At 44.2% G+C, this 13960-nt stretch overlaps 1 protein-coding gene across 1 annotated transcript; it reads left to right on the top strand.

The window, feature by feature from the left end:
* The first annotated feature begins 10069 nt into the window (after positions 1-10069).
* LOC133917952 (disease resistance protein Pikm1-TS-like) lies at positions 10070-13389 on the top strand. The gene is made up of 4 exons (XM_062361757.1): positions 10070-10752; positions 10822-10974; positions 11071-13214; positions 13296-13389. The coding sequence occupies exons 1-3, from the start codon at positions 10070-10072 to the stop codon at positions 13187-13189; spliced, it is 2955 nt and encodes a 984-aa protein (XP_062217741.1). The 3' UTR covers positions 13190-13214; positions 13296-13389.
* The last annotated feature ends 571 nt before the right edge of the window (positions 13390-13960 follow it).

The following is a 13960-nucleotide window of genomic DNA, read 5'->3' as shown; positions in this document are numbered from 1 at the left end:
AAAGAAAAGAATAAAGATAGAAGGAAAAGCAAAGGCAAAGCGGAGAGCTAAGCCAGCATCATTGGAAAAGAATAAAGTTGAAACAAAGGAGGAATTCCAAGAAGAATGGCTTGGAGAGTGGGACAAGGAAAGCTACGCAGAGAATGGCTTGGACAGTGGGAAAAGAAAGAATCGGAATAAAGTCCCTTAGTTATTAATCACAGCTTCATATAATAAATAATGTTAAATCAAAATAATCTATTTATTAATAAAGGATAGGACCCTCCATCCTCCCACCGTGATAACTAGCCCTATAAAAAACTATTTTCAGATATGGGTGGTAATCCATTTACACAGGCGTTTAACTTACCCATCGGTGATCAAAGGTATGTAGAAATAGATGATTTTCACGGGTGAAAAAAATACCGTTTGTGAAAATCTATTATTATAGACGATTCACTCAAAGTAACCGCCTATGATAATAGAATCGATGTTCTTTCCCTGAAGATTGCGAAAAAAAATTCACCCGAGGAACCGCACGCCGCACCATCGCAAACCACAAGACGCACTATATTTTCACACTGTTTTCAGTCTTTGTGTTTTGTGGGAATCGAACCCGGGACCTTCACTCGCCTGCGAACCTCATTACCACCTCACCTATCAAGTAGCTACGATAGAAACTGAATATTTCATCCTTTTAACCTTTTGTGCAGAAGCATCATAGTGAACCGGAGTGCCTTCTGTAAAACGGGTACAACTTTTGCATACGGACTTTGAATTTGACTTTTTTGACTTTACGGATATCTAAAAAAAAAGTTACATCCGTTTCTCCCCCACTTTGTTGGGTTCGGTGAATTTTCCGAGGCCAAAAACGACCTGGAAGATTGTGTTCTCGCGCCCTGAAGTTTCTGCACCGTTTTCGAAATGCGTGCTTGTGTCCATAGCCATCACCCCTTACATTAAACTTGAGCAGAAATATACACTGGTTCATATTCTAGTGCTGCTGAGGTGAGAAAAAAAAGAGAAAAATAAAAAAAATTAAGATAAGTTGTCATCCATTTTCAGAGACGGTTATTTATGTAAACCGCCTCTGAAAATGATTCTTCATTTCTACAAGCGGTTCATATAAGAAACCGTCTGTGAAAATGATCATTATCACATGTGGTTTCTTATGTAAACCACCTGTGTTTGTGAACTCATTTTCAGAGGTAGTTTATATAAGGAACCGCATCTGAAAATAACCTATTTTTATAGGCAAATCGTTATGTGAACCGCCTATGAAAATGATACGATTTACACAGGCAGTTCACATAATGAATTACCTGTGGAAATGACCTTTACACAGGCGGCTTCTTCTGTCGTCCGTCTCTAGAAATCGTTCAAGCGGTTTGCCATAAGACCCGCCTGTAGAAAGACACATTGGATGTCTCGAAAAATAGTTTTTAATAATGTAAAAAAAAAAGATAATTTTTTTTTTTAAAAGCAAAACATTCTGTCTTTTGTTCCCTCCTCGCATAATCTCATAGAAATATCCAACACTTAATCCCCTCTTTATGTGATCCGAGTAACAATCCACGCACCCCCTCCTCTCACCCTCTCCTAACATCCAAAACTGACGTACCCCCCTCCTCTCAGGTGATCTATTAGGGAGGCTCTTGTGCCGCACGGCTCCAGCCGGTCACCGCCCGCGATTGTTACTTGACACAAAATCGATCTGTTAATCCTAACGAGTGCCCCCCAACCACCCTCTTCGTCGGCGGCCACATCGCTGTCGCCGCTGCCGTGGTGTTCGCCAAGCCGCAGGTACCGAGCGCCCGTACAACGGCACATCCGCGTCGCCCGTGAAGGCACCCAAGCAGGAGTCGGACGGGGCGCTGCGAACCCACAACGGCATGGTTGCAGCTGCCGAGCCCACCGGTGCCAACACTACGTGCCTAGGCCGGTCTTCAAGAAGTTCAGGAGGACATTCCTAGGATGTAAGTTTCATTTTCAATTAGTATTTAGTTAGCTTTGTGTACGGGAGTTTTTGGCTTGGCTCAAGGTGTAATCGAAACGAGTGATGCTCATGTTCAATAATTAGGGAGATAGGTTCAGGCGGTGTAGTTACTATTTGCTTTCATGTTTACTTTTGATGAATGCTCTTTCTTGCCGCTAGATAGATCTGATTAGAGAGATGGCAAGACTACTCTACGGGGGAAATAATGTGGTTTATGAGCAAACAACTAACTAATGAGTATAAATCTTGATCAGATTAGTTTATGGAAGTGGAAAGTTTTTCAGAAAGTGTTCGGTCCGATACGTGCTAGCTCTTTCCATCCTGTGCTTTCATGTAAAATGGGTTTGTTTGCCATTTCACAATCGCAGAATTCGGCCCTCTTGCCAACTGATTGAACGTCGCACTTGATGAAGTTGTCAAATCACTATTGTTCTGGAACCCTCTCTTCATCCACTTGTTTAACTAACGGTTGTGCTGTTTTATGATCTGATTATTTTGGATTTACTCTGTGTATCACCTACTTGTGCTTGTGTATCACCTCCTTGTGCTCGTTAAGATACGGTTCCACTTCTTTCATGTCTTGCAACACTATGAAATAGCATGTCTCAGTTCATCTTGATCTGGATCCAAAATTCTTTCGTTCCGATGGTCCCGATACTCTCCTGCCTCCCATCATGAGGGAATACATGCACATTAATCGGTGTAGCTATAACATTAACCAAAGCCGCACGCCACGGCCTAGCATCCGTCGTGATTGCTGGCCATTGTCATGGCTATTCCCCCCTCACTTGCCTATAAAAGCCAGTCACTCACTCCTCCGTATCGCACCACCGCTCATCGAGCTCGCTAAGGCAAGCTCTGCCACTCCTCTCTCTCTTCCCTCTCACTATCTCCTCCCCCTCCACTGACAGCACCCACCATCAATCCACCACCAGAGGTTGCCGCTAGCCAATTAGGCCAGCGGAGAGCTTCACCCAACCTCCCTTCACCTCCCTCACCCCTCAACCTAGCCTCTCCCCTCTCTCCCGAGTTGTCATTGAGATGCCATGGCCGCCGGCCTCCGCCTTCGTCGCTGGCCACCGTTGATGCCCCACCGGCCAAGCCAAGCACGGTATCACTTCCCTGCGCCCCTTACACACTCTTGACGCCCTAAACCCTAGCCCAGGCTGCCTCCCCACATATTTCCCCCAGTGGCCTCCGTCGCTCCCAACTCTGGCGTGCTGCTGGCATTGTTCCGGCTGGTGCCCACCATCGACTCCGCCGTACCACGCTGGTCCTCTTGGACTGGCTCTCGGTCCAATCCGAGCCCAGGAGCTACCGATGGTGAGCTCTTTAGCCAGCCCTTGCCGCGAACTCCCTGGCGTCGCCGTCTCAGCTCCACCCGATGATCACTCGCCCCGCTGCCAACATGTGTCCAACCACGTCGATGCCATGTCGATGCTACCTTAGCACCAGCCCCACCCCTTTAACCCAATCAGCTGCCACGACAGCGTAGTCCATGGCCCTGGTACACCGTGAACCATGGACTTGAGCTCCTCCGGTCCACAAGATCCATGAACCTAGTCTACAACACATTAACCTTTTTGTTTTTTCCGAAAATCCTTTTTCCAAAGAATATTCTAGGGAATATTCTCCCCTTTTCTTTTTTCCTGAATTATTTTGCCAACCAAATTCCGGAGCCTATATCTCCTCTGTATCAACTCTGATTTTGTCGATTCTTTCACCGATATTCATCTAATTTCAAATCCTATCCATTTGTATCAATTTCATATTTATTTAAAATTAGATTGTATTTTGTTGGTATTTATGTGTGTTTTTGTTTGTGTGTGGTGTGCCGCACAATAGACACTGGAGAGACCGAGGAGGAAGAGGAGGAGTCGAGAGCGTAGGATTTCGAGTAGGACCCTCTCGAGAACTTCGGCGTAGGACCCTCTCGAGAACTTCGGCGGAGGCAAGTCTCAATCTGTTTCCCTCGTTGATCATATTGAACCCAGATTTTATCACCACAACCCGTAGCTGCCATTTTTCCACCAAATAATTGCTTGAAGTATTACTATTTGACATAATTTAAATTGTTGAGCTAGTTATGTCCTATTTTTGAGTTGCCAGCTAGATTACTTTTGGCTTATAACATTGTTGAGCTAGTTATCGTCTCAGCAACTTTAAATTGTTGAGCTAGTTATCGTCTCAGCAACTTTAACTACTCTAAGACGAACACCTTGATACTAGTATACTTAGGGTTGTGTACTTTATGGTTATTTCATGCATAATCATGATTAGTTTTACGAAATGTGTGAAACGTGGTGCCTTGGTGTTGTGTGAGTTATCAGGATTGGAAGGGTTACTGGATGGCTAATAACAACAAAGAGCCTGTTAGAGCTGGGGCAAGGCTAGGTTCCCGCCGAGAATGCCTTGGGAGTTTAAGTGATGCCTGTGTGGTAGGGTTAGTGTAGAGATGTTTACCTTGCCTCGATTAAGGACCGAGTTGGTGTGACATCTTACCTAGTCTTCACCGTACAGCTACTCGACCCTGTATGTGGCAGGGCTTAGTCTAAACCCCACCAGCTAGTTCACTAGACTTTTGGAGACAGGAGTGCAACAGGAGACCATGGAGCAGGCACAAGCAGGTGCATGCTTGTCGACCCAGTTGGAGGCCCAGTATAGGTCAGGAACCCCCGGTTAACTCTTGTAGGCGGCTAGAGGGATGATACTATGGTGGGTAATGGCTTTGTCGAGTTACACTGCCATGATAGTGGTTTGTTACTAAGCTCAACTTGTGGGTAAAGTGTACCACTCTACAGAGGTAAAACTATTCGAATAGTTGTGTCCACGGTCACAGACGAACTACGGTTCGGTCACAGCAACTAGCATGGGTTATGTGCGTTTTTCTTTTAGCATGAGTGAGCAAGGTGTGCCCGTTTTTTTGGAAAATAGGTCCAACAATGTGCCGTGAGTTGTTGTGGACAAAGCATCCAGCAACGGGACCCACTAGTTACTTTCCAGTGGGACCCACCTATGAATAGTAACATTTTGGAATTTCTCGATATAATTTTAGATTAATCTTTCAGGAGTTGTAAGTTCTCCGTTCTGACTCCGATTCTGATGATTCTTTTGCCTAAGTTCATCTAAATTCGAGATCTATCTTTCTATCGTAGTGTAATATCCATTATTTTTCATTCGGTTTTCTATTTGGTGTTATTTGATTCTTCAATAGCATATGCTCTCATTAATCGTAATCACGCTTTGCAGAACCGGAGGATTTCTTGGAGGATTTGGAGAATCCTGACTTCCACCAAAGACTAGGGGAAGACATCGGAGAAGGCAAGTCCTATCTCCTTGATCATTTTGAACCCAAGTTTTCAATAATCCAATTGATCAACTTAAAACTTAACTTATTATCGCATGTGCTATATATTATGCTATTTTAATTGCTTGCGGTAGTTAAATCCTATCAAATAATTGTCATGCCTTAAATGTCATTATCTTGAATCCATGTCACCCTAAGATTACCTGTTGTTATCTATATTAACGTTGGACGATGCCTTGATATCTAGCATGCTTAGGATTTAATACATCTCTTTGGTGATGTCGCTTATGGAATACATCTCTTCGGAGATGTCGCTTCAGTGAATATCAATTCATCTCATATGCCATGAATCCTTGATGATTGTGGAATCCTTAATATTGTGTGGTGTGTAAAAATGGTGAAAACTATTTTGGCGGTGATAGGTAGAGTAGTCCTCCAGTGAGGATGCTCTTAAGAGCTTGAGTTACCTGTGTGGTACTTGTTGCCAATGCTGAAGATGCCTGCCTCAGCCGTATAAAGGACTGAATCATTGCACCGTCATGCTAAACCACCCCCGTGCAACCATGCATCCTGTTATGGGCAGGATTTGACTTTTCTATCTCCTGACCAAGCTAGATATTTTACTAGAAGGCTAGAGGAGCAACGAGGATCCAAGCATCTGTCATGTGCTCGCGGGGATGCTTATTGAACCAGACACTTTACAAAGGTCAAGGTGGTACCCTGCCATCCCTTACGTAGGTCTGGAGGACTTGAGTGTCTCGTAGTATAGCTCGGTAAGGGAAGGTGATTGAAGCATCTCGGTATGATTCACCCCTCTGCTTGCAATGGTTAGAGACTAAGCATATTGTGTGGGTACAGTGTACAACCTCTGCAGAGTGTAAATCTATTCAAATAGCCAACTAGTCGTGTCCACAGTCATGGACATGCAAAGCAATGACCTCACTTGGTTAGACTCGGGACATGTGTATCATTGATGAGTGAGTGTGTAGACTAGATATCTGTATGATGAGGTTGCTGGCTCAATCTGCCAGGAGCTGAGTGGTACTGAAGGTACACTAGATATATTGATAGGGACTGCAGAGCGAAGTGTATCCACTCCCATGACTGAAAATCCCAGATATACATTGTTACCTTATTTAAACTGTTTCAAAGTTAATAGTAGAGAATATAACTGGATATCTTCATAAACTGCTTTATGCTTAAAAACTAAACCGTAAAGCCTTATCCTTAAGTTATCCTTTATGCATCTAACAACCCCTTGAAGTAGTATAGAACTTGCTAAGTACATTCTGTACTTATTCTTACTGTCATTCAGATGAGGAGATGGATGCTGACTTCGCGGGTGACGAAGGCGCGGATGAGGAGTAGATTTAGCGATCACGTTTGCACCAGAGCTACCTGTGGCTTTGGGTTGTTATTCCGCTGTGCTTTTGTTGGCCAGTTGGCTAGGTTTGTAATGTACTGTATGATTTAAAGACTTTTTAGTTATTGGTACATTTACTTTCGCCAAGCATCCTCAAGTGCGCAAATAATAAAGTGATGGTTTTCTCCCTTTCCATTCTTCATATAGGGTTTTTCTCCTTATTCTTGGTAGGAACTCAATTTAGAACATGACACGAAGTCACCAATGCCATCCCCACCATGCCTTAGATAAACCTGTAGTGTCTAACATGACAATAACCAAGTCAGTCAGGATGTGGTTCTTCCTATCGGCTACCCCGTTTGATTGGGGCAAATAGGAAGATGTTCTCTTATGAATAATTCCATGTTCCTTATAGAATAAGTCGAAACCACTCGAGAAGTACTCTCCACCACGATCCAAACTAAGTCTTTTGATTTTCCTTTCCAATTGATTTTCAACTTCTACCTTATAGATCTTAAAATAGTCTAGAGCCTCATCTTTAGATTTCAACAAATACACGTAACAAAATCTAGATGCATCATCAATTAAAGTCATAAAATATCTTTTTTCACCATTCGTCAACACACCATTCATTTCACAAAGATCTGAATATATGAGTTCTAACGGTGCCAAATTTCTCTCCTCGGCTGCCTTGTGAGGCTTATGAGGTTGCTTAGATTGCAAACACCTTTGGCACTTGAAACCTTTGACAATGGAAAAATTCAGAATTAAATTCAAGCTAGAAAGCCATGTTATACAACCAAAGTTTATGGGACGTGAGTACCAAACACTAGCCTCGTCTCCATTAATATTACAACAAATATGGTTCACAGATTTATTGCAGAAATCAGAAAGAAAAAAGCAGAACAAGCCTCCACACTCATAGCCTTTACTAATAAAAAGATCATGTTTCGACACAACTACTTTATTGGACTCAAGTACCACCTTAAACCCGTCTCTACAGAGAAGGGAACCACTAACTAAATTCTCATTTATTGAAGGGACATGTTGCACATTCCTCAGCTACACGATCTTTCCCGAAGTAAACTTCAGATCTACCGTGCCAACACCATGAACAGAAGTATGAGACCCATTCCCCATTAAGACAGAAGAATCCTGAGCGACCTGATAAGAAGAGAACATTGAACTGTCAGCACACACGTGCACATTAGCCTTAGTATCAATCCACCAACTGATAAACTGATTTACTGAAAGAACAATAGGTAAATTACCATACCCACTAGTTTCATCTCTAGTGTTGCCAATGGTCACGTTGACAGACGTGGTGTTCTTCCCTTGATTAACCTTTCTTCCTTTGCAGTCTCGGCAATCTTTGGCCCAATGGCCAACCTCGTTGCACATGAAGCAAGTTTTATCATCTTTGTTCATCATCTTCTTCTTAAAGTTGGTAGTTTGTTTGGTCTTGTTATTTTTCTCTTTGTTCTTGCTATTAGAGGACTGTTGCACCACATTTGCACTAGACTATCCATCGCATCGTTGTTATGCACATCCTTAGCTCGAGCTTTCTCCTCAACATCAAGAGATGCGATCAAACTCTCAACAGAAATCTTTTGTCTTTTGTGTTTTAGAGCAGTGGAAAAATTCCTCCACGAGGGAGGTAATTTGGTAATGATGCCCCCAGCCACAAACTTATCGAGTAAGGTACACTTTAGGAGCTCGAGATCTTTTACAATGCACCGAATCTCATGAGCCTACTCGACTACTGATCGATTATCGATCATCTTGTAGTCATGATATTGCTCCATGATATACAGTTCACTAGCTGCATCTGACGCATCAAATTTTGTATTAAGTGCGTCCCATAACTCTTTTGCGTCCTTTATGTGCATATACACATCACAAAGATGATCGGTAAGAGCACTAAGAACACATCCTACAAAAGAGTGTATTGACTTCCTCGAACTTCTTCTCTCCATCAGAGGAAAGAGTTCCTTTAGGCATGCTAGATGCAACCCAGTAGCAGTTCATAGCCGTAAGCCACAGAGTGGCTTTGACCTGCCATCTTTTAAAGTGTACATCGGTAAACTTGTCCGACCTTAGTGCATCAGCAAAACATCGTTAAATCAAAGTTCCTACAATAAGGTTTTTGGATTGTTGAAAATCATAAGACTTTTAGATTTAACTTAATTCAATTCCGAAATATAACAGGACCAAGAATAGATGTAGATAATCAATATCGACTATGTTGCGACTAGCTCCGACGAGCCTCGACTAAATTCAATAGTCTCGACTAGGATTCGACCAGCCCCAACCTACACTCGACTAGATACTCGAGCAGGATCTCAACCAGCTCTAACCAGTCTCGACTAGTAACGACTACCACTCGAGTAGAGTTCGACTAGATTGCAGTTTATGTACTCGATGGCAATATGTGATGCACAGTCCCTCGTGATGTCAAAGCAGTAGACGATGACGAAGATGAAGCAGTCGATGTGGAGTCCACTATGCTGTTGATACAGTAGGCGATGACGAAGATGAAGTAGTCGACGTGGATCGCGATGATATAGAGGAAGCAGATTGTGAGCAGTCGCGCTGAGCGCTTCCCAAAAACCTTATTCGCCTTTTCCGGTGCGGGATCTTAAGAGCGACAGGTTTCAAAGACCTACTCTTCCGTTCGTCGGTGCACGTCGGCGCAGCGGGATGGAATAGACTATGTGCGATGGCGCAACAGAGAAGAATTGGCAAAACCCTAATTGTGTATCGTGTCTTTCTTATTATCCTTTGAGAGTCGCGCGGTTGAGATGCGCCACGACCGGAGTCGGTTACACCGCCACGATTGGAGTCTTGACCGACACGATTTTCATATATTTATCTATTTGTACTCGCAGCAAAAAGAATAAAACTACAAAAGGAGGCTGCATCTGCATAAGGATCTGAACTTAATTTCGACGGACCATTCACGCAGGTGCCGCTTGCCCACGCCCTTCGCCCCCGCCTCGGCCACGACCACAACCACGTTTGTGCTACAGCCACGGCCACAGCGAGACGAACGAGTGAGCGCACATGTTCTTCTAATCCTCTTATCTACACATGCTAAGTGGGTGAAAGAGAAAAACTTTTTTAAATTAGTCTTCATCCACATCCGCTAGGAAGATGAGACTAAAAATACATACTTCCCATGCATGACTGAACCTTTAAGATTTATTTAAAATTATACAAATATAATAACCTGAGCCCATATATTCTAACCGAGATGACGAAATCGAAGTCTTAATTTATATACCCACTCCTATTCAGCGGCGGATCAGGTAAATATTATTTCTGCTCCATGTACTTTGGAGAATTGAAGAATTGCAGTCCCTTGGAAAATTAACTACTGATTCTGCCGCTTGCTCTACCTACAGCTTCTCAGGAGGAGAGTGAGATGGCGCCTGCAGCTTCGGAGGAGCAGCCGAAGGGTGGGGAGCCTGCAGCTGAGGAGAAGGAGGAAGTAGTTGCAGTGGTAGAGCCCCTTCGTAGGAGGATATCTTCAGTGCTGGAGGCTGTTGGCCCTCTCCGCGTCACCAGCTACCGCATGCGGTATTCCTTGGAATTCATTGCGATGGAGCTCGCATTACTGACATTGAGCCCGCAGCCTGCATCGCAGGAGTATCATGTCATCTACCGCTTGGTGGTTTGGCTGAACTACTTGAAGGAGAAGGCCATGGATATCGAGAGCATGCTCGATCAATACGAAGCTCATCCGCTGCATCACGCGCTGCCGCGAAGCGCCGCACCGTGGTTCTGCCGGCGCCGTGATCATGACAGCACATTGCACGGGGGATTCTTATCCAGCGCGGCAAACCTATACTGTGCGACCGAGCACCCCTGCAGTTACAGGTACAAAATGAATGATCCTGTGCTCTCTGGCTCAGGCCTTTCGCTGCTGCCCCACGACGTGGCGGAGGAAGGCGGCCTACATCTCGTTGGCATCGACGGCCCGGCAAAGAAGCTGCTCAGGTGGCTCAGGCTCACGGCGGCCGACAAGAGAACGACAGTCATCTCCATCGTTGGCCCCACCGGGGTGGGCAAGACGACTTTTGCCATGGAGCTCCACCGCCGGCTCCAGCCCCAAACAAGAGGGCCCCATAATTTTCTGTGCTGTGCTATGGCCCATGTGTCCCAGGGGCATGATAGAAACAGGCTTCTTCTCAAGCGAATCCTGTCAGATATCGTAAAACCGAGAGAACTGGAGGTACTGTCATCTGAGCGCTCACATGCCACGACGACGTTGGAGGCTGAACTGGAGCTTCTGGCTCGCAATATCAGGGAACGCCTACAAGATAAGAGGTACTGATATTGTAACAACCGACTGAGTTCAGTTCATTCTTTACATCGAACAATATAATTGGGAGTTAATTCGCAATGTTTACGCCATGCCTGCAGGTACTTCATATTAATCGAAGATATATGGGAAGCATCAGACTGGGAAAAAATCAAGGGTGCATTCCCTAAGAATAAATGTGGAAGCCAAATTTTGATTACAACACGCGTTCGAAGTGTAGCCCGGTCGTGTTGCTCTGAATCTGATCACCATGAAGGGCTTGTGCATGAGATGAAGCCCCTGAATAAGCGGGATTCAGAAAGGCTTCTACTTATAGAAGCTTTTGGTTCAGTGGATGGTTCCCCGAAAGGCAAACCTTTCAGGAATGTTTGTGAAGAAATCCTGAGGAGATGTGGCGGTATACCATTGTTCATAACTGGTATGGCCGGCTGGTTAAAAGAGCGGCAGCAGAAGGGATATACATTTTACAGCGTGGAACAAGTGCCCCAGACACTGAAACAGTTCGAACAAGGGTTGGCCCCAACTTACTATGAACTTCCTTATCAGTTGAGGTTGATGTTTCTGTACATGAGCATGTTCCCCCAGGGGTACAGGATCGCCAAAGAGCAGCTCATCTGGAAATGGACAATTGAAGGGCTGAACAGTGAATATGGTATTCATTGCGACGCATATGATTTGGCTTGTCGGTGTTTCTCTGAGCTTGCCGACAGGAATGTCATCATCCGGGTGGAAAACTGCAAATGCCATCCTGAAATAGAGGCCTGCCCATGGCAAGTCAATTGTTACATGCTGCAGTTCCTTGCCTCCATATCAGCGGAGATGGGTTTTGCTTTCACCAGCACCACGCTCGCCTCAGCGAAAGCAGGAGCTGGCGCTACTGGTGACAACAAGCGTGCAGTACCACGGCGGCTAGCCCTCCACCACCCCGATCCAGAGCTCCCGAGGCTACTGCGAACAATGGATTTGTCTCAAACTCGTTCGCTAGCCGTGTCTGGTGAAGTGGACCAAATTCCTCTTGACAAATTTATCTATTTGGTGGTGTTGGATCTAGAAGGTTGGAAGAATTTGAAGGATGAGGACCTGCTAATGATATGCACCAGCAAACAGTATCTGCTCAAGTATCTGAGCGTCAAAAACACCCGGGTCCGCAAGCTCCCATCAGAGATCAAGGAGCTATGCTGTCTAAAGACATTGGACATAAGTCACACGCAAATAAGTGAGCTCCCATCAGAAGTGTGCGAGCTAGAAGATTTGTTGAAGATGGACCTAAGAAACACACAGATAAGACAGCTCCCAGAGCAAATCGCGGGGCTACGCTGTTTACAAGATCTTCGCATTGGTGGTGATGGAATTGCTAATTCCGATGAAACAGCAACAAAGATACCTGAGGGTGTCCGGCATGTTTACAGACTAGTAACACTAGCAACTGTTGATTTAAGTGAATGCTCTTCAAGCTTCGTACATGCTCTCGGCGATCTAAGCCAGCTGATGGTGCTTGCAATAACATGGTCCTTTCACCAGTGCACTGAAGGATCCTACTCTGATGCTTTACTTTCATCCTTAAAAAAATGGAGGTTGCTTGAGTCTCTGACCATTTATTGTGGACTCGGTTGTTCCATGGAGTTCCTGAGTTCTCTATCTAAGCCTCCTAATACAAGACTTGAGAAATTTAAGGTAACAGGAGGGAGATTTGTCAGTGTTCCCCAATGGATCAAAAGACTCAAGCATCTTGCTTTCTTGCAAATCACGGTGTGTAAAATGGTGCCACATGATCTGAAAATCCTCGGGGACTTGCACAGTTTGCGGTGCCTTGTACTAGGCTTGGAGTTCGCCCCCAGTGAAGGGATAGTGGTTGAAAGTGAGGGATTCAGTGAGCTTCTCAAATTCTCCGTCGATTGCCCAGTGCCATGGCTCAATTTCAGAACAGGAGCTATGAGGAAGCTGAAATATCTTGAACTAAAAGTCTGCTCAGGCCCACCAAGTCGAGGGAGTGCTGTTCCATCAGGTATCGGCAATCTCCGAAGCCTCATGGATGTAGTCCTCTATTACAACCAAAAGTGGTGCTCTGGTAGCTCCCACATCAAGAAGACTGTCGAAGCGGTGAAAAAAGAGGTTGCCGAGCATTGCAACCCGATCGACCTCATCATCAATGGCACCAGAGATGATGGTGTTCAAAAATTTGATGAGGAGACTGAAATTCAGAGTGAAGTTAGAAGGTGAAACGACCAAGAGCTCCCAACACAAGGTAAAATCACTCACTACTTGATGCTTGGAATTCTGCCTGTAATTGGCACCAGTTTTCTGATAATTTTCATACCCGTTGTAGAAGGAATGGTGATCTTCTCAGCAGTGTCCACAATTGCCAAAACAAACGAATTAAGACCACGACAAGTTAGAGTTGCAGTCTGGCAATAGACGTCACAGAATGGTACAGTACTATATATTGCTCTTGCCACTCGTGCTTCTGTATTGCTGCTGGCTTCTTGTATCGTTATGCATGTCAGATGGTGTATCGGTTTGGTAATGCATTTATGCATGCCTTCGTTTGTGTGTTGCTTCTCAAGACTTTTCAAGCAATGTACCCATTAATTAGTCCATTTCCTCGTGCTGTATCTAAAACCGGTGTAAATTATATAGAGAATTTTTTATTTGTTATTAGAAGATATGGTGATTCTCTATTTACCACTTTGCGAAATGAATTTTCTTATTTAATAATGTTTCTAATTTTCATTCTTTCCTCGTCACTGTTATCTATTTTATCCATAAAAAAGACACATTTGCCTATGAAAAGGAAGTATCCATTGTAGTCAAGTCATCTTGTTATTTTTATATCTATTTTTCTACAACAGGAAACACAACAAATACACACATTAAATTTATCTACACAAATTTTTTACAACTTTGATATTCGCCAAAAAACTAATTCTAGCATTTGCTATGTCTAATCATAGTCACCAATGTAACCATACAGCTTCCTAATGGTCGGCAAAC

Source organism: Phragmites australis, chromosome 5, assembly GCF_958298935.1.
Source record: "Phragmites australis chromosome 5, lpPhrAust1.1, whole genome shotgun sequence".
In the NCBI taxonomy this organism is placed as follows: Eukaryota; Viridiplantae; Streptophyta; class Magnoliopsida; order Poales; family Poaceae; genus Phragmites; species Phragmites australis.
The sequence above is the reverse complement of the archived record's forward strand: the minus strand, read 5'-3'. Positions and strand labels throughout refer to the sequence as shown.